Source organism: Cibotium barometz, chromosome 2 (genome assembly GCF_041138505.1).
Source record: "Cibotium barometz isolate CiBa-2024 chromosome 2, ASM4113850v1, whole genome shotgun sequence".
NCBI classification, from domain to species: domain Eukaryota; kingdom Viridiplantae; phylum Streptophyta; class Polypodiopsida; order Cyatheales; family Cibotiaceae; genus Cibotium; species Cibotium barometz.
Window position 1 is genome coordinate 5,052,348 of NC_141047.1, and position 20,665 is coordinate 5,073,012.

Genomic DNA, 20,665 nt, shown 5'->3' on the forward strand with positions numbered 1-20,665 from the left:
CTTGTACCATTGGAATCCCGCTTTACAATGGCACCTGGCCAAAATCCCTCATCTCCCTGTAATTCATAAACTCTCTGTTTATCTTTGGGAGTGACTGTGCCCTAAGAGATTCACGATTCCTTTCATGATTAATGCAAACTGTCAAAAACTGAACAGCTTTTTTGCCATCTTTACTCCTTATTCTTGCATAGGCTGAACCATCATCCAAAACCTTTGTTTCCATCCTCACAGCTGTAATGTAGGGTTGCCCAAGAATGAGGGGATACGATGACATTTCCTGAACAAAGAAATTCTGATCATCCTTCACATCCCCTATAGTTACCCTTACATTTGGACATGCTGCATAAAGCTCTCCAGATGAATTATTAGCTGCTTTAATCATCCACCCATGATCCACATCCATTGGCCACTTACATTTGTTGTAGAGATTTTTAGCCATAAGATTTATTTCAGACCCATGATCAATTAGAGCGACATATGGCTCTTCCAAATCACCTATCTTGACAAGGGTTTCAGTGGTGGCTCTTGCCCAATGGCTCCTGGAGTAATGACTCTTTGTAAGAACTTCTTTTTCATCATCCTCTTCCACAAAACGCACTTGTCGTGCCCCATCAGCAGAGTGATTACATTCCACCACATTTTCTCTCTCTTCCTTTTTCTGTACCTGTACACCATGAGTCTTGGAAGTGCTTGCTTCCCCTTGTGATGGAATAGATTCAATTATGGACTGCCTTTTTCTTCGTATAATATCAATTATCTCATCATGAAATTCTTTCTTTGCAATCCCCAAGACTTCCCCTAGTGTGAATTCCACCCTGCTGTTTAGAATTCTCTCTTCAAGCACCTTTTTGAGATCTGTTGCAACTTCAATATCAGATTGAAGCTTGTAGAGTGGACTTTTCCCTTTACCCTTCTCCTTCATTTTTGCTGGCACTTCTTCCATTGAAACATCATGTAGAGGTCTGCTTTGCTGTGGAGGCATATGTGATGGCCCAGGATCCTTCTTTTCACTTCCACGTGTAACTCTTTTTGATGGCCCTCCTTCCTCATTTTCCCTTTTACGTTTCTCCTCTACCTGTGCCTCATTATTTTGACATTTGGCAATATAGGCATGAATGGATAAAGAATCCACAGGCTCCTCCCAGCCAGTCTCAAGGCGTATACAATCACCTGCCTCATGCAAAGCTTGCTTTGACACTTTCTTTGATACAATTAATTCCATTGTTGACGGCCAAAAATTCTCATTCTCATAATCCTCATCATTCTCAAATCCCTGCTTCTGTTGACCAACCTTTAATCCATAGGTTGCTGCCTCGATCATAGAAATGGCATGACTAGCAACCATATCCTCTACCAGCTTTTTCATCCCTCCTTTCCCAAAGTTTGTACTCAGCGGAAGACCAGTCTCTGTAAGATGGATTTTCCCATCTTTGAAGAACACAAGTTGATTCTTAAGAGCTTCTTTATAGCTGGCACAATCCTTCTTTGCATGCTCTGGGTCATCACACCATATGCATCTATATGTAAACCCTTCTTTGATTTGAGGCCTTTGCATAGAAGCCTGCCCCAATGGTAGACCTTTTTCTTCGATTCTGGACATCTTCAATTTTAAATCACGCATACCCTTGATAAGCTCATCCATCGGCCCATCTATCTTAGGAATTGTGGCAGCTGGCTTGGATAAACTCTCAGGGGTAACAGCAGCTATGGGGGTTGCAGAGCCCATCACCATTTTATCCCTCCTCCGCTGCCTCTTTGCTAACATAGTGACTGCATCCTCAACATCATTCCAGTCACTCTTTAATCCTTGCTCTGTATTTTTATCCTCAAGGAGGATTTCCAATGTCTCCTGGAGATCTTTCCCAGCTGCCTGCAAAAAGAGCTCTGTCTTTTCTCTGTCCAAAGTTGCACGCTCTATTCTTGACAACTGGGCATAACGCTTCTCAAACTCCCTTAGCAATTCTGTGGCAGAAATTCCCATTTTAGGTTTTGTGACCCATTCCAAAAAAGTTCGTTTGGTCACTCGCTCAGAATCCTCCATAAAGTATTCATCCTTTAAAGCAAGTTTGAATTCTTCCCAATTTCTGCCACCCTGTGCTGTCTGCAATCCTTTTATGCGCTCTCTTATTTCAGGAACGCATACCAACTCGAAACTTCGAACCATATCCTCCTCGGTCACCCTATTTAGCTCCATCTCCTTTATATAATTGCGCAGATACTTTGTAATGTCCTTCCCATCAAATTGATCTACCTTTTTCACAATTGATTGTAAAGCTTTGGTCATGGAAATCTGTCCCCTCTCAGCAGCTTGTTGCTGTTGCATGTACATGGAAAACATTTGGAACATCTGCATAACTCCAGGGTCAAAATGAACCCCCTGGCCCTCAGAATTCTCAGCCATAGCTTCCCTGTATGTTTCACTACACTCTCACCCCAGCAGCTTCACGTCGGGTTCACCAAAAGCTGTCGTGAAGTGTGCGGAATAGCCAGGAAAGTACGAAACTTTTAGCTGTGAGAGTTGGTGACGAACCTAACAAGGAAACTCACATACAAGATTTCCCAAGGAGTATTGAACATCACTATTTCCAATGACAAATACATGTGTCCTCTTCCCTCGATACAACCTTGAATTCCTCCAGATAATTGCACAGAATTGCATGAAATTCTTTGAACCATTCACATGTGGGCATAACAAAGATTTCCAATTATTCCAATATACATGTGGCCAGTTACATCCATTACATCCAGTGCCCTCAAATCCTTTATTTCGGAATGTACTTTATCACCTGAAAACCTGCCTTAATTTACTAACATTTCACAAGTAAAATATAGCATTTTGCATAGCTTTATCATGCTCATGATTTCCAAAATCCATATGAGAAGAAACTAAAGCAAATTACCCTCAACTTCAAAGTATTTTTCATAATTCTCCAGGCTCCAAATTCCTTAGCTTTTTCCCCAGAATTCTATCATATTCACAAGTTTTTTCCCATACAATCCAAAACCTTTAAGGGCTTATTTGCCATGCCCTTATTCTAAAGTAACAAGGTTAATTTAAAGTTAAGCTTATCTGAAATAAGCGAAAGGTGGACACGTTGATTTTTCCTTTGTTTTTATTAATCAAAGGTGGCCGCTTCAGCGCCAGTACACGGAGGAGGAGAAAATGGCGAAATAGGACCCTCTGCTGTTGACTGTGAGCTTGAAATTTTCAGAAGCACATCGTTGAATAGCACTCATTATCCTCTATATTTCTAACTCCTACACGACATAAACAGAGGCGCTCTCTTGATTTTTTTTAAGCTCTGGTTGGATGGACGCTGAACTTCGACGCTGTATATTGATATTCCCCACTCTGGTTTTCGCCGTGAAGCTCCGGCCCTTTTCCTCTCTTTCCCCGCGACGATCTAGGCGGCCCCCCTTCCACATTCTGCCAGCTGTCCCTGCCATAAGGAAAAGCTGCGCCTTCCTCTAGAAGTTCCCCCCCCCACGTTTTTGTTAACCTTAATACTAAGGTTATTAAACATAACCTTAGCATTAAGGTAGCAAAACTTAACCATAAGACTCCCAGCATTAGCACCATGTTTTAAGTCTTAACCACAAGACTCCCGGCATTAGCACCATGTTTTAAGTCTTTACTTTCTGCATTAGATACACGTAAGATACTTATGCTTCTACATGATGATCCATGAAGTCCAAGTGCAGCTTTCTATCCCAACATTTCCCAAACATTCAATGAACTCTTCGGCACTGTGATACCTTCATAATTTATAAGTCATCATATCGGCCCATGTGATTTATAGAATCCCCAATTGCCCATTCAAGTATTTCTTCAGCCTTTATAAATGCATTCCTTTGTGCATTGGTATGCCCTCATGCCATCATATATATCCGGATGCTTCTAACTTGCCCATGAACTCTGAGTAACAGCAAAAACATCATCTTCCATACTCATATACAAAAAACTCCTAAATCTGACTCAGCCTCAGCTTGTCTTATTGAACCTCATATACAATATGAACATATGTACATGGCATCATATAATGACTCATCATGGCACTTAACCCATGCATCTGGATGTGTATTTGACGGCCTCACATGCACGGTTTCATATCATAGACGTGCCATGGCACGACATCGTGCTTGCGTGCTTTGACGTACCCGGTGTTCCCAACCCACGGGACACCAACCACGATCCTCCCACCAGCTCCAGTTCTAGGACATGCTCCACCGCCATCACACCACCTTCCTATGTACCTTGCCAAAAGTGAACCTCTCGGCTGTACTTAGTAACCCCATGCTTGACATACTTGAGGGAGGTGTACCCTCTACTAGAGGATGATGTGCCCCACATGCTTCATATTCTCATGTACTCCATGATGAAAGTCTCTTGTACAAGTGCTTATATAGGTACTTTCCCCCATGATGATCATTGTATCAGCCTCTACGAGAGCTATGCTATTTGTACTTGTTTTTTTCTTCTTTTCCATGATGAGACATACCATGGATAGCATTGTATCACTTTGGTCTCGTAGACCCATGGGTCTTTAAAAGACGTTTAATATAACTCTCTTTCTTTCTGTCGTTCTCGCTTGTAGTATACCAGCAGGGAGTGGGGTTGTGCATTGAGGTTGTGGCCTGCATTATGGGTGTGGGGATCTGGATAATCTCAGACTCCTCTGACCATGCCCAAACTCAGGAAGATGCCAAGGGTCCTGTCCCCTGATGGCGAAGACAAGCTCATCCCAAGCCACAGGCTTTGCTCTAGAGACAGTGTCCTGTCTACCAGCTAGTGTGGTCTCCATGGTCTCCAGCATATTGAAGTCTTCTCCCATACACCAGAAATCAGCCTGAGGGAGGCCTACCTAATCGTTCTCCAGAAGTCTGCTGGACCTACCATGGAGTTAGGGGCATAGATGTTGAGGAGGCCCACCCGGTCCTCCCCTAGTCGGATAATCACCCACTGCGCCCTCCATGGAGCTATGGTGCCGGAATCCACCACCGTTGGAAGAAGCTGCTCAATAACAGAGATACGCACATGGCGCCTTGGATCCCAGATGGGCTGAGGGCGGGTGGCCAAAAGGTGCGACTCCTGACTTGCAAAATCTTCCGGTACGACCAGCTGACAAATGATGCTCCTGTAGAAAGAGGATGTTGAAGGAGCCTCCCACTAAGGCTCTCTGCAACTCCTCAGGAAGGACTCCCTGCTTAGAGGACTCTACCAAGCTTGATTGAAAATTGCTCGTCTTTTCAAGGATAGCTTCATGATGACTTTTTGTTCCCTTCATTGCTTCTGGAAAGAAGGACAAGGGAAGGGGGAGGGGGTGCAAATTTATGTCTTTACCTATTTGTTTAGAAGTTGGTTTTGAAGTGCTTTAGGAGAAAGTAGACTCCATTTATTTTGTCGGCATTGATCGCTATCTCTAGATGAAAACCTCATATCTCTAGATGCATGTACCCGACTCTTAATAATGCTCTTCAAGCACATGTGTATTCCTTAATAGTTTATGTTTTTGCAATAGTGCTTTTCTTATTTTAAGAATTGGTTCTGTATAGACTTCTCACTGAGGATCCCACTGTGCGACTTGGAGCCAATGGAGCTGCAGAGGTATTTTTTCATATCCCAATGAAAACCTCATATCAACTTTTGAAGGTATGTCTTGTAGTTGAACATTATCTTAAGTATTATTGCAACCACTAAAATTTTCAGTGCTTTTAATTTTTATTTTGTGCTATGCTAATATATGAAACTTGGACAGTTGGAAACAGGCCAAGCTCAACATGATTTTGAAGTCATGAATAGCATGGCATTGTTCCAAACATCAACTTTAAACAAAAAAGGTGCCTTCCAAAATTTGATTCAAATCAACAATCCAAACGACCCCCTTTTTTTTTTTGTAAGAAGCATTGTTCTATTACTGCACTCTACAAGGAGAGAAGCCCTCAAGAGTGAGGAAAACCCCTTCAAGATCAGAAACAGTGAAAAAACAAAACAAGTCTAACTGCATCTGGTCTGTCTCTTGTAGTCTATGGCAATCATAAAGAGATTGGCACAAAAACTAACGAAAATATGAGTACTTGTCAATCTGTGTAGAGTGAAAGATCAGATGGTTGCAGCCAATCCAAAGTGTCCAAAGTGCCCAAAATCATGTCCAAGCAAGGAAGCCTGCATAATCAGCCATTCTTTTGTGATCCTCTGAAAGATCCATAAATGCTTGGCGAAGCAACATCTTGGAAATTTGGCAGCCAAAAAAATCTAAGCAAGAAATCTATGTTATCCAAACAAGTCCATAGTAAATGAGACATAGTCTCATTGCAATTAGAGAATCTAAAACAAGAGGTAGAAGCTATCCTTCTTTTGGCTAGAGTTTCACCAACATGTCGCACTCCAACCAAGCATTGCCAAAGGAAAACTAATGGCAATTTATTGGTCCAAATCTTTTGGAGATTTCGTTACAATGCAAACGATTTTCATTAAATGTTGAATGCTCCTACTGTTACTTTAGTGGCTCACAAAAATGTAAGGCCTGTGCATGATTGACAAGGCAGTTCTCAATATGAGACCTTTCTCTGTTGATCCTTGGCTCTGACTGGGTGCAAGAACTGATCATTGTTGAGGGCCTTTGCCTAAATCTCATGCACAAAGAGAATAAAAGGTTTGACAAGGCTTTATATGCAGACCGTCTCAGCATTTTAGTGGGTGGGGGAGCTCAAGACCGAATGCGTGTTATATGAAGTCAAGTGTGAATGAGTGCATCCAAGAAACTTTTTATTAATGTGTTTGCTGGCTTCTCTCTATCCCACGGAAACACGTTACATATCAAGCTGTCTTGTTGTGGGTGTTAGAAGTCCTTGCCTTCAGTACTCTGTCATTGCCCTCAGTAGTCAGTCGTGCCCAGCAGAGAACCTGCGCAGTAGCAGCCATCATAACTTGTCAAGTCTTCTTTTGCCCTGTTCATCACTATTTGCTGGAAGTTTTTGACAGTTATCCCTTTGGTATATAGTGTGTTGTGTTCTATTCGAGATGGCCTCCAAACCCTTGTATTCTGAAGTTGCTTTTCCAGAACCTATTGCATATCACTTAAGAGTAGATAATATCTCCAAACGCCCCAAAGTCTCAGCTCATCAAGCACACCCTTCTGTATGTGAAAATCCGAGACTTCAAACTTTCACAGATATTTTGCATGAAGGATTTTCAGCCATTAAACATGTAAAGCAGTAGTTCTTTTTTTCCTTGGTTACATGCCTGCTGTGCCGGATGTTGGACAATGGGAAAGCACTGTTGGGAGGTTGTTTTGTGCATGGCTGTTACATAGTGGATCATGGTTTTTATGAGGTCATTTTTATAGATCCCAAATACAAGCAAACGTTGCTGGAAAAATCTCCGTTGTTTTATAGGCAACAACTTATTCATTTTTATCCATGGTCACCGACCAATGATTACCAAAGCCTCATAAGGCATAAATGCCCTGTCTGGGTTGAAGTCAAAGGTCTTCCTCTGTATTGTTAGTCAGCATTACCTTACTTGGCTCAGTGACTTGGTAAAGTGGTATGTCCACCCCGCTCATGTGGTAATGTCCATAAATTCTGCATTTTATTGGACACAGATAGAACTGCTCGAGAATGTGTGGCTTTGGATATTCATATGTAAGGGATGCCAACCCAAGAGGGTTTTTTCCAGCTTAAATGGGGCAAGTTTCCTGGTTCATGTTTTGCATGTGGTAAATTTGAACATATGCAATCTGAGTGTCCTTTAGGTTTATACCAAACCCCTAGAGCAGCTATGTCTTTGCAATAACCTCAATCAGCTGTGAATGCATAACAGAACAAGGGAAAAAATATAGTGCAGTAACAGAATGCTTTAACATATAAGGGTAAAGCCAAAGTAACAGCTACTCCCTTGCCTCAGAAAAGCAAGATTTGAGACTCGGCAGACACCTAAAAAAACGGTGACCAAGAACTCTGGTAGCTCAAAATTGGACAGATGGGTCTAATGGTGCTAGTACGTCCTCGGTTGTTCCTTGTTTCATACATGATGTCGCGGGAGTGGGTAAAACGTAAAATGTGGTCACTCTCTTCAAGGGCAGACATATGCAATCTACCTCTCAAATGCTTTACCTATAATATCCAAGGCCTTTGCAGGTTAGACAAATGGAGGCTTTTATGGGATTGCATAAATAAAAATTGGCCTCATATGGTTTGTTTACAAGAACACAACGAGCATGCTTTTGCTGGCAAGGAAGGCTCTTTTGCAGAGTATCATCTTTTTTGCTGGCACTTGTTACTTTTGAGAAGTAGTCATGTTGATTCGCTTTGATTTCAGCCATGTGTCGCATATAATGATCCGTTGGGAAGATGGATAGTTCTTCAATGCCATGTTAATGGATAGATTTTTGAATTTGGTGGGGTATTTGCATCGTAGACTTCTTCAATGAGAACTCAAATGTGGGAAAAATTGAGAGCTTACCCTTGGCTTTCAAATGCATTTTTGTGTGGAGACTTTAATAACTCTCCTGAATATGATGATATTAGTAACCACAAATCGCATATGCTTGGCTCTGAAATAAGTCGGTGGCATGCTACACTTCAATATATATGAGCATGTGATTTGTGGAAACACTTGATGCCTACCATGCAAGGGTATACTTTTCATCATAATGCTATTATTACTAACTATTGGACTCGTTTGGACAGATGGTACATGTTGAATGCAAATCAAAATGATACTTCCACTTTCAAAATGTCCATATACTACTCAATGTGTCTTTCAGATCATTACCCGTTGTGGATGATGTTGTATTTTGGCATGTCGACAATGGATGTTCATGCAATGCAGCCCTTGAAGATGCATATGTTTGTTGACATTGACATGGCTTGGCGCAGATTCGCCACTCGCATACAGGCTGTTATTTTTTATTATGGTAGAAGTCTTGATGATTGAGAGCAAGAGGCATTGATGCAAGCAAGCATTTGTCTTAAGAGAAATGATGAAAGAAAGCCGCAAAAGTGGCAGATCAAGTCGAGACAAAAACCTCTAAAAGACACAAGTTGCTCGTCTAAAGGATTTTTCAAGGGCTTACATTCTTTCAGGACTTTGCAATGCATTCATACAGTTAAGAATCATGATGATTGTTGGATTGACAGTACGCAACAGTTAGAAAGGGAAGTTTATATGGCTACTTTAGTAACCTTTTTGCTGCCCCCAATGAACCTACTCAAAGAATAATGGATGCACGGCACGTGTTGCTTCGCAATGTAAATAGAGTTGTCCCACTAGCAGGCATCTAATTTGGAGGTTGAATTCACCATGATAAACTACAACATGCATTGCACAATTTGGGCTGGGATGGCCCGGTGGTAGAATTTTTTCTGGCCTTTTGGGATGTGCTGAAATTTGAGCTACTTTTCATGATTAATTGCCAATGCTTACATTGGCATTGAATATGTGAAATATACTCAACATGATGTACTCATAATGTAGATTCACATGCAAAAAGCATTTGATATAGTATAGTGGTAGTTTATTGCTAATGTCATGGAAAATATGGGCTTTAGTCCTAAGATGAGAAATATTATTTATTGGCTCTATGAAGGAGGAATTGCCCGATGTATATTACACAAGGGTCGTATAGTTTTTTGGTCTCTCCGTTACGACCCACACCCAGGTGACATACGACACCTACGAATACCTTCCCCGAACACCTGAGAGATCATTTCTTGTCAAATTATGCACGCATGTATCCATAGGTGCCGTTTGCCAACACCCCGAATCCACGGGCATCGCCCACTAACTCACCTGGAAAGTGGCCGGCATCCTCTCCTTGGGGCACGCCTCCCTACACATACCCCTTGCCACCTTCACCCCCCTCTAGACCCTTCCTCGACAGGTGGCGCACGTACTTTCTCCCCCCTACATACACCCCTTCCAGACCCCTCTTGGATAGCTGGTGCTCTTTGCCCGACACACCTATCGTCCATGCAGCTAGCTCAGATGGTGCGCCAACCCGTACACACTTACTGTCACGACCCTGTGTTTTTCTCTGGACAATATGCAGGTGTGCACGGGGACATGGTGGACAGTGTGAATGGCATCAGGTTGGAGTCAAAAAGTAAGCCCATGTGTGGACAACCCCATGTGTGAAAGGGGACAAAGAGACTTTAATTAAAAAGGTTTTATAACCTTTGGTGGCCAAAAATTAATGTTATAAAGGTTTTCAAACCTTTGGAGACCCCTAGGTAATATTTAGAGGCTATTCTACTTTTGGGAAAAAGTGCGCCTCTTTCTCTCTCTCTGGCTTTTGGGGAGAGGTCGTAGAAGTTGGCTGCGTGGAGGAGAAGAGAAAACAGGCTGGTTGGCTGCGTGGAGGGTAGCGGTACCGTACAGTAGCTGTGAAAAGGCTTGTACAGATTGGTACGGGTGCTGCAGGTTCAGGCGCCTACTGTGCAAATGCAGATCTGTACGAACAGGTACATGCAGGCGGATAAGGACAGTTCTGTCCAGCAGGTACAGGCGGGTCTGAGCAGCTGAATCGCTTTGGCTTGTTGGAAAGGGCAGCAGGCAGGCTGTGCTTCATAAGTTGTAGGCGCAGCTGAATATCTCCACCGGCATGCTTTTGGGAGAGTAACGGGCTGGCTGCTGTGCTGTGCTACAGAACAGAGACACAGGCCTTCCTTCTCTCTCTCTCTCTCTAGCTCTTGGAAGATGCGCTTCTTTCCCTCCCTTGCTTGCTATGAAACGCCCAATAGCACTGGTGCTTTTTGGAGGGGGCGTGTTTTTGCAGAAGACAAGGGGCTGGTTTCTCTGGACATAAAGGTGGACAAGGGCTGGTTTTTCATGAACATAGACATCATGTCGATGGCGTTCAACTGATGGAACTTTCAGCTTCTCTTTGCTTTTGGTTCGGGACTGTTTATGGGCTGTTTTTGTTTGGCTGCAAATTCAGCTATGTGCTTGGGTTTTTGGCTACAAGTACAGGTCTTTTGGTTATGTTTCTTGGCATGGGAGTGATGCAAGCTCGCATGGCTGCGTGCTCATAGAGCAGATTGTTTTCTTCCTGCTAGAAGAGGGACCTACAGCTATGGGCATCTCTATGTTGCCAGATGTTTCATGAGGGAACAGGTAACTTGATGTATGCCGTTGTTGGCACTGTTGTTGAATGGTGCTATGAATGGTTCTGTATGGAAACAGGATAGGAGTTTCAAAGGGAAACAGGCCTAAGGGTTTCATGTGGAAACAGGTCGTAGGTTTCTCGAGGAAACATGGTTTTGGGTTTCTCCAGGAGATAGGTCACATGCAGGCAGAGGGTACAGGAATGGACACATGTTTGGTACAGCCTTGCTACTGATTGGGCAGGGGACAGGGAATCCATGACAGAGATGGATAGTACCCTTGGAAGGTAGAGAGGGTTGGTACAGGTGTGTCGACTGTATGGTATGCTGTGCTGTGATACGAGTTCTCTTTTGAGAGACAGTTTGGGAGTCTGTGTTGTGATGCAGAAGCACTGGATGTGTCAGGGTGTGATGCTGTTCATAGTGTGAGAGGCTATGGATGGTTGTGGCAGCCTTGATCATGGGAGAAAGCTTCTGTATGCAGACTCAATGTGAGAGAGTCTTTCGATGTGAACAATGGCTGGACTTGTTTGTGGATGTCGAGTGGACAAGAAGCCATGATGCAGATTCTTTGCAGGCTTCAGGGGTTCTACTGTGACGGTTGAGTTCCCAGCCTTATATTGTAATCAAAGCTCTTATAATCAATTAAAGAAATACCGCAAGGGGCGCCACTGCATTTTGGGGCCAATCGGTGTCCGTGTACTGTTTGCAGGAGCACTCTAGCTCCCCCTGTTTGTTTTCCTTTTCTAGGTCCTCAATGGTGTTGAAGTGTTTTATGTGCGAGTGTTTGTTTCACCGCCCGTCAGGCCGGTTTCACTTAGCGCCCCCCCCCCCTCCCCCCCTGCTGGCACTCCGTCCATGTGCAAGCACCTCCTTCCCGTACCTATATAAACCCCCTTCCCTCCCCCTCTGGGAGATAAGGACTCACGTTGACACTAGGCTCTACCTCTAGGGACATGTCCTACACTCTTCTTCCCCTCCTCCCATGTGTGAATAGACTTAAAGTCACCCTCTTAGCCTCTACAGCCAAGGCTAGACGTATCAAAGCCCCCAGCCCTCTCCATGTGAATAGACTTAAAGGTGACCTTAAGCCTTGTTCTCTTTAGGATTTTAGGCAAGCTTTTGGAAGTCCAAATGGTGTCCGTTTCCAAATCTGTTTGATCCGTTAGAATCCTCTCTCTCTCTTCTAGTAATCTCTAGCATTTCATATCCACCTTACTCTCTCTCTCTATTCTCTGCAAATAAGAGCCTTGCTATGGCACCGCAATGGCGTTGAATTGAAGAACCGTGTGACATTCAATGTGGAAATGGGGAAGCAGGCATCCATGCAATCGACTTATCCCCTTCCATAATGAATCCTCGTGCAAACAACAATCAGGTTAGCCATATTTTTAATGAGAAACTTCTTCCTTTTAGGTCGTAAAGTTAAGATTCTTAGGCTTAGTAAGATTACGTTCCTAATGGTTAAGCCTATAATGATTATGACTAGCATTGTAGAAGCATCTCACGTCTCTTTTAAGTTAAGTAGCCAAAAGGATTTAAGGCTCCAATATGGAGAATTGCCACTTTCGTCCTCGTATATGCCCTTAAGTAAGGCTAGTAAGTGAAATTGTGTTAGCGAGTAAGCTTACTCCAGAAAACTTTATGGTCTTTTTTTCCCCTTGTTAACAAGGATTGTAGCTAAGAAGATTATCGTCGTGTTCTATGTTGTTTTCTTACTGCTTAGTAAATTATTGAAAAGGATTGTAGCGTAGAAGATCATCGTTGTGTTCAATGTTGTTTTCTTATTGCTCAATGAATTATTGAAAAGAAAATAATATTTTTTTGGTTTCAATGGATATGTTTGCTGGTTTCATTGCTAATTTGCAGGTACGTCTTCTCCCCTACTTAGCTAACTCCGCTCTTGCTTGCATAGTTGGCAGGCGGAGGCAGTAGCAAGCCTGGGAGGTGGCCTAGGATAATTGCCTCCTATTCCACTGGGAATTGGATTTCCACTTTGTGAGGGTGGATATGTGATTATGGATGCTGCCTAGTTGTGCGGGCCCAAGCTAGTGTGGTGAATTAGTCCACCTTATGAGTAGATGTTCCCTTTTAGGAGCGGGAGGGTTTGGTACAAGCGGCAGGACCCGAGGGGGTGACAGGACGGCTTGGTCCTTGTCCATTGGTGGTGGACGACGAGGGAGTATGGTGCGTGAGGTATGCCGAGCTAGTTGAGACTAGAAGACCGAATTCTAGAGCATCGGTGGTTTTGGTTTTGGTTTGGATATATCTATGGCAGCTTGGATCTGGCTACTGACACGGTTTCAGGGTCTCTTTTATGAACATTTTGCTGTAGAATTGTTTGATGCAAATATTATTGTTTTTAAATGCTGTTTTAAGGAACATTGTGGAACTTCTTTAATTAAAGAATCTGTTTTTATATATTTCATAGTGTGCTAGGATCTAATTAGATAACAAAAATGAATAGATGAGTGGATGGATGAAGCCCCGATGGCGCCATCCTATGGATGGGTGGACCCGATGAGTCGAGTAACTTTCCAACAGATTTATTTATTACGATCTGAATAGGGTCTGAACAAGTTCTCTTTTAGGCGATCAAGTCAGCGCCCGTGCCTTGTAAGAAAAGAGGAAAAAGGCATTGGTTTCTATGAACCAAGTGTGGACTCCATCCTTGATCACACACATTAAGTGCCGTTCGATCGGAGGAATAGATTTCTGGTAGAATGACTACGTTTTGCGTGAGATAGAGTTAGGTCCCTCCGTTTGCTCACATCCTTGTATTTTCGAGAGAGCAAGGTGTCGTTAATTGTAGACTAGGAGACTTAGCCGCCTATCAAAAGGATCCCCTTAACCTAGGTAGGGTGGGAATCTTACACGTGGTATTTAAGCGCGGTTTAGGTTTAGGAAATTGTATGTTGTTGTATTCTTTGGTTGCTAGGCTTTTCTGTTAGACTAATCTAGTTATGGCTAGATGTAGGACGGGATGGGTCCCCATTCCCGATTCTTGGTGTCCTAGTACATGTTCATGGTTGCTTGTCGCTCCCTAAATTTTGAGTTCCGCAACACCATGATACACATCATAGATAAGCTAACTCTTTCTCACTATGCTCGCATTGAGAGGGAATGGAATAGGAATGAATATTGGAGCCGTGGATCATTGTATTTATCTGGTTGGAAATCTTTCCATTGATCTAAAGGCGAATCCGTTATATTGAGACGTTGTGAATGGTTTGCTTGTTTTGGTTCTTTGGCACTCCTTAAATGATACCCATGTAGTCATCAATGGAACTTATATACTATAGAATTGATGGGTGTACGATAAAGTGACTGAGGTTTTGCCTTCCGATAGAGTAGTTGTTAGCTGAAGCTCAGCTCATGGTTTGCCTCCCTTACCAGAGACTTAATGAGTTTTAGAAACCTTGGCAGATCTCCCTTACTTTTTCAATGCTAATGTCTCACAATTTTACTAGAAGCTTACCATGTAAATAAATAAGAACTGAGTTGTATAACTCAATCTTTGTAATCAGTTGGTTTACTTGTAAATATATAAAGCTTGGAATAAAGGATTTGGAATTCTCGCATCTAGTGTTCTTGTGATTGTTATAAGACTAGGTAGTCTAAGTGTTATAATTCTAAACTTAATCTCACATTGATACCAGGGTTGACTGCCTCTTGCTCCCAATGCATTATACTCAGATACACAGGAGAAGAAGCTCTTGCTTAAACAAATGCAATCCTCCTCATTCAATGGGGCAGGCTTAAAGATTGAAAGGGATGCGGAAGTTTGGATTAAGGCTATGGATGCGCACAGGAGTTGGAAATCAATCCATGCTTACCAGGTTTTGTCTCAATGGAGCTGCTAAACTGTGGTTGAAACAATGGTGTCGAACAAGGGGGTCACTGAAGGTTCCGAGACCTTAAGTGACATTAAGCACGCTGTGAAGGATCACTATGTTCCCACATCTCATGAATCCATTATGATGAATGAGCTCAGCTTAGCTCTAGAGGAATAGTACTCAAAATTTGTCACACCTCGCAAGTATGCTCCACCTATGACAACCATCCAACAGGTGGCTCCTTTTTGCCAAGGGTTGAATGCACCCCTGGACTCTCGTCTTGAAGCAATGAGACCGACTACTTTGCAAGATGCTCTTACCCGAGCCAAGCCATTGGTAAAAGAAGTAAACAGTGGTCAAGTCAAAAAGAGATTCCATCTTGAGTCTATCCCAAGGGAATGCTTCCAAAGGAATTTCCAGCCAGATCCTCACAATAACACTCTATGCTACATCAACGCTATTAAAAGATTACCAAGAGTTTATGTTGAGATGAGGACATCTCAATTTTTTTAAAGAAGGGAAGGATGTAACATACCCATTGTAAATATAGCACATTAAGCACAATATGGCGTATCCATTGTGGGTATACTTTAGGCAGTTTATTATGGTTGCATTTAGTTATTTTTTTAATCCCTAAGAAGCTGCTATTTTGAGGCGATTGCAAATTAAGAACTTTCTACATGGGAAATGTGAAAACTGAATTCAAATTTGAAATCGTAAGTAAGACAATACCTCGGGTAAGGCTTTTTTCAAGATTAAAACGAGTCACTGAAGTGGCTTAAATCGACCCACGAAGTTTTGAAATATGGCGGCTTCAAACCAAAATTAACAGCATTCTGGAACTCCAAATGACGGATGGATGGCGCCCACGGGATCCCAAAGCAGTCCCATACAATTTCCCTAAAAAAATCCCAACGGTCCGACGGACGTCCCCGGACGCGCATGCGGTGGGCCACGCCACGATTCCCATTCGAGTGACATACGACGCCTACGAACACCTTCCCCGAACACCCGAGAGCTCATTTCTCGCCAAATTATGCATGCATGTATCCACGGGCATCACCCGCCAACACCTCGGATCAACGACATTGCCCACCAACTCGCTCGGACAATGGTCGACATCTTCTCCTCATGGCACACCTCCCTACAGGTATCCCTTGCCACCTTCACTCCCCTCTAGACCCTTCGTGGATAGGTGTTGCACGTATCCCCTTCCCTTGCCACCTCTCCTCCGTATGTATATCCCTTCCAAACGCCTCCTGGATAGGTGGTGCTCTCTCACCGACACACCTACTGTCCATGCAGCTAGCTTAGATGGCACCTTCACCCGGATACACTTCTCCCCCCATGCTGGCAATCCCTTCGTGGGTAGGCACCCTCTACCCTCACCTATATAAACCCCTCCCCCATTTGGAGGTAAGCACTCATGTAGAGGCTCGGTTGTAGCTCTAAGGACATGTCTTACACTCTTCTCCCCCCCGCCCCGTGTGAATAGACTTAAAGTCACCCCCTTAGCCTGTCTAGCCAAGCCTAGATGTACCAAAACCTCACTCTCTCTTGTGAGCCCTTTGGCCAAGGACACCCTCTCCAAAAGCCCTCCCCATCACACCATGTGAATAGACTCAAAGGTGAGCTTAAGCCTTGTTCTCTTTAGGATTTCAGGCAAGCTTTTGGAAGTCCAAATGGTGTTCGTTTTCAAATCTGTTTGATCCATTAGAATTCTCTCTCCTAGTGATCTCTAGCATTTCATATCCACCCCACTCTCTATTCTCTGCAAATAAGGGCCTTGCTATGGCACCGAAACACCACCGAATTGAAGAACCGTACGACATTCAAGGCAGAGATGAGGAAGCACGCATCCATGCAATCGACTTCTCCCCTTCCATAACGAATCCTCATGCAAAGAACAACAGGTTGGCCATATTTTTAACATGAGCAACTTCTTCCTTCTAGGTCATAAAGTTAAGATTCTTAGGCTTAGCAAGATTACGTTCCTATTGGTTAAACCTATAACGATTACGACTAGGATTGTAGAAGCATCTCACCTCTCTTTTAGGTTAAGTAGCCAAAAGGATTAAGGCTTCAATATGGAGAATTGCCACTTTGTCATTGTATATGCTCTTAAGTAAAGTTAGTAAGTAAAATTGTGAGTGAGTAATCTTACTCCGAATACTTTATGGCTCTTTTTTTTTTTTTTGACAAGGATTGTAGCTAAGAAGATTATCATTGTGTCCGATGTTGTTTTCTTATTGCTCAATGAATTGAAGAACGTTTTCTTGGTTTCAATGGATATGTTTGTTGGTTTCATTGCTCATCTCCAGGCACATCTTCTCCCCTACTTAGCTAACACCGCTCTCGCTTGCGTAGTCGGTAGGCGGAGGTAGTAGCAAGCCCGAGAGTCGTCCCAGGGTAATCTCCTCCTATGCCACTGGGAATTGGATTTCCACCCATGGATGTTGCCTAGTTCTGTGGACCGGCTGAGACTAGTGCGGTGAATTAGTCCACCTCATGAGTAGACGTCCCCTCTCTGAGGAGCGGGAGTGTTTGGTACAAGTGGCAGGCATCTTCCGCTTTAAGCATTGTGATTGGCATTCTATTCTTTGGCCGCGTGAGAGAATTTCACGAGAACAGATGGTCCGATATCTTGGGTATCCTCTGGGCTGGAATGTTTCTCTAAAGAGAGAATGATAGTGGGCATTGGACAAGCTGAATTTCAAACTTTAATATTGGAAATTATTGACCTGGCCATTGCATGTTAGATTGAGAATTGTCTAATCCATTTAATGGCTTATATTCAGTTTCACTTGCTTCTTGTTCCTTGGTCTTTGGCCGATTTGGATAGTTTCTTGTCTACAGCATTAGCATGTTTGTGGTGTACTAAGGTGGACGGAAAACCCATTAGGCTACTTAAAAAGCATTTGGTCTGAACTCCAAGAATGCATGGTGGCTTCAATATACTGAATTTACACTTTCATGTTATTGCAAGGAAAGCTTCTCTTCTTTTGAGTTTTTTGGAGTAAAAACAGCCTTGGACTTTAATGTTATTAAGTCTTGTTGCAGCATTGAAAACTCCAACTTTTGGGCATTGGTTGATTACTCATGCTGAGCTTATGATTGGATGCTTAGAGGAGTGCTTCCTTGGAATGCCCGTTTTCCACGAAATGCATAGGGGGAGTACATATCTTGGCCATTGACAATAGCCTGAGTGCCTTCTTATGGTGTTTTGTTTCCAAAAGAACTCTAATATTTCCGACATAAAGGCATCAATCCGATCCCTTGGCCAAAATAGAAGAGGTAAAAAGAACTGAATATATGCAATGAGTATGGATTGCACTATTCTCAGGCGCACATGCAAAGGCCAAGTGGAAAGCTTCCAGTAGTACAATTTTCCTTTTATGCACTGTAATATCTAGTTTGCCTGTGGATTAGTAGTAGTGTTCCATGCTAGAGGATATCCCAAATGACGCACAATTTGTGAGGGCTCAATTATTTGCCTTGGCCATATATGAGCATGCTAAGCTTCAATTTTCAGTGGCAAGAATTTGGATTTCCTAAAATTGACTTTGAGGCCTGCCGCACATGCAAAGAGGTCAAGTGCTTCCGTTACAGACTTGAGATCATCCGGATGATTTCTCGGCAGAAAGAAGGAATCATATGCATATGCCTGTCCCACAAATTGATCACCTGATGGTAAAACCAGCCCATGCAAAGTATGCGTGGCGAGAAGGTGATCCATATGTAAAAGCAGTGGATGGGTGGCAATGGCATATAGTGACGCCCTCAAGGGGCAGCCTTGGCGTATCGATTTGCCTAAGCTCCATGCCTGTGTGAGTTCTGCATCCACAATATCTGATGCCCGGGTATCTTGATAAAGCCAGTAATTAATATTTCTCATTTTGCGACCGAAGCTCATACGGCGCATGGTTTCTGCCGCAAAGTCCCAAGTGGTTTGTATCAAAAGCCTTTTCAATATCGATTTGCATCAGAAGCTCATCTTGTTCTGTGTATTTTGCATACTCAATGCCAATGTATGCATTCGCAATGTTGTCCGTAATGTGTCTTTGAGGCACAAACCCATATTGGGCCGGATGTAAACCGGTATAGAGAGAGTCCTTGAGGTGGTTAACCGGCATTTTTGCAACCGATTTGTATACCACTGGCATGGGTGTGATTTTCCAATCTGCAAAAGACTCGCATAAGCTCTTCTTAGGAAAGAGTTTTAACATTATGACTTTCCAGGAAGAAGGCAATTTTCAATTTTCCCTTGCAAGATTTATCATATATAGCAACGGCACTTTCAATTGGTCCTAGAATTGCAAAAAGAATTCCACCGTTAGTCCATCCCAACCGGGGGCTTTCCATCTCCCCATGTCATGCAAAGCCTGTTGTAATTCTGCTTCAGTAAAAGGGCATTTCCATAATACGCGCATCATCCAGGGACAATATTGGATGTACATGAACCAATAAGGCTTCCCTAGTGGCTTGCATTTGTAGCGAAGGGTCTGTGGGGTAGCAAAGAATGCTGCAAAGTGAGTTGCATATGCATCTGCAAGTTCTTGTTTTGTGGATCTATATCTTCCTGTGTCCATTTTAACCCTCTTAATGTTTTTTTTTTTGTTGGGCATGATGAAGTTGTCGGAAGAATTGTTTAGAGGAGCAACCCTTATCCTGCAAGCATTTCTCCCTGGCTCTCACTTTCCATTTTTCTAGTTTTCTCTTGTCATTTGCAGCCAATTGTTCTTTAGCAATACAAAGAGTTTCTTCCTCAGTAGGTTGTAATGGGTGTGTATCAGCCAGTTCTTGCAAGACTTGACATTTAACTTTGCCTTCTGTTACCATTTGCCTTTGTTCATACAATAAGCTTCTGCCATAATCTTGAATAACAACTTGCATATGGATCACAAATCTATACCATGCAACATTTGGATTTTGAAGCATTTGAGCGGCTAGCGGAGGTATGATATCCTTCACCATTTGTTGGAAGCAGTCATGTAAGAGATAGCTATTGTTTATTTGCAATAGGCGTTTATTATACAAGGACATATCATCGATTGGCAGCCCAAAATAGAGACATATCATCGATTGGCAGCCCAAAATAGAGACCCATCTATAGCGGAGCATGATCATATCGTTGCAATGCATGGTCAATGCACATTTTGCAAACAAAATCATTATACTAATTTGCATTTAACAAATACCATATGTCCAACCTAGCACGGTAAGCAAATATGGCCGAATGCAAGAAAGTGTAACCAGGCATCCTTCGTCTAACATGTGGCCATAAATCTAGTGCATGAATTTCAGCAACCAATTGACTAGTAAATTCATGTTGATTTTGCTCTTGTAAAGATATCACATCTGGCTTCATGCTAGCAATATATTATATAAGACCATGAAAGTCGCCATTTTTTAGGTTTGCACAACCCACGGACATTATATGTCATGCATTTGATTGGTGCAGCCATGTATATACAATGCAGTGTATGTACAAGGCCATGAAACTGTAATTATAGGACATCAGGCGGTGTTCATGGGAACATCACCCGGATCCAAAACATCATTACCAAGATCATCTTGAAAGTAAGCATCAGAATGCTTCCCAAGATGGGACTGCTGTCCTGAAACTGTGAGCACATCCTTATCTGTGCCTTTTGTAATTTTTGCCCAAACATCAGCAATGGTTATACCATCATCTCCTTTATTCACATAGACATTTGGTTACT

At 42.8% G+C, this 20,665-nt stretch overlaps 1 protein-coding gene across 12 annotated transcripts in view; it reads left to right on the forward strand.

Annotated features, from left to right (window-relative positions):
* The window catches only part of LOC147640564 (putative serine/threonine protein kinase IRE), a 151,582-nt gene that overhangs the window by 103,699 nt on the left and 27,218 nt on the right, over positions 1–20,665 (forward strand). For 6 of the 12 annotated variants that reach the window (XR_015268014.1, XR_015268005.1, XM_086812967.1 and 3 more), the window contains one exon: positions 5,554–5,605. Coding sequence is in view for 9 of the 12 variants with exons in the window: in XM_086812967.1 (XP_086669093.1) it covers positions 5,554–5,605 (52 nt within the window). In the remaining 3 variants the exon portion in view is untranslated. Of the gene's footprint in view, positions 1–5,553; positions 5,651–20,665 lie in introns of all 12 variants that reach the window. The other 6 variants (XR_015268015.1, XM_086812960.1, XM_086812993.1 and 3 more) reach the window with 1 other exon arrangement.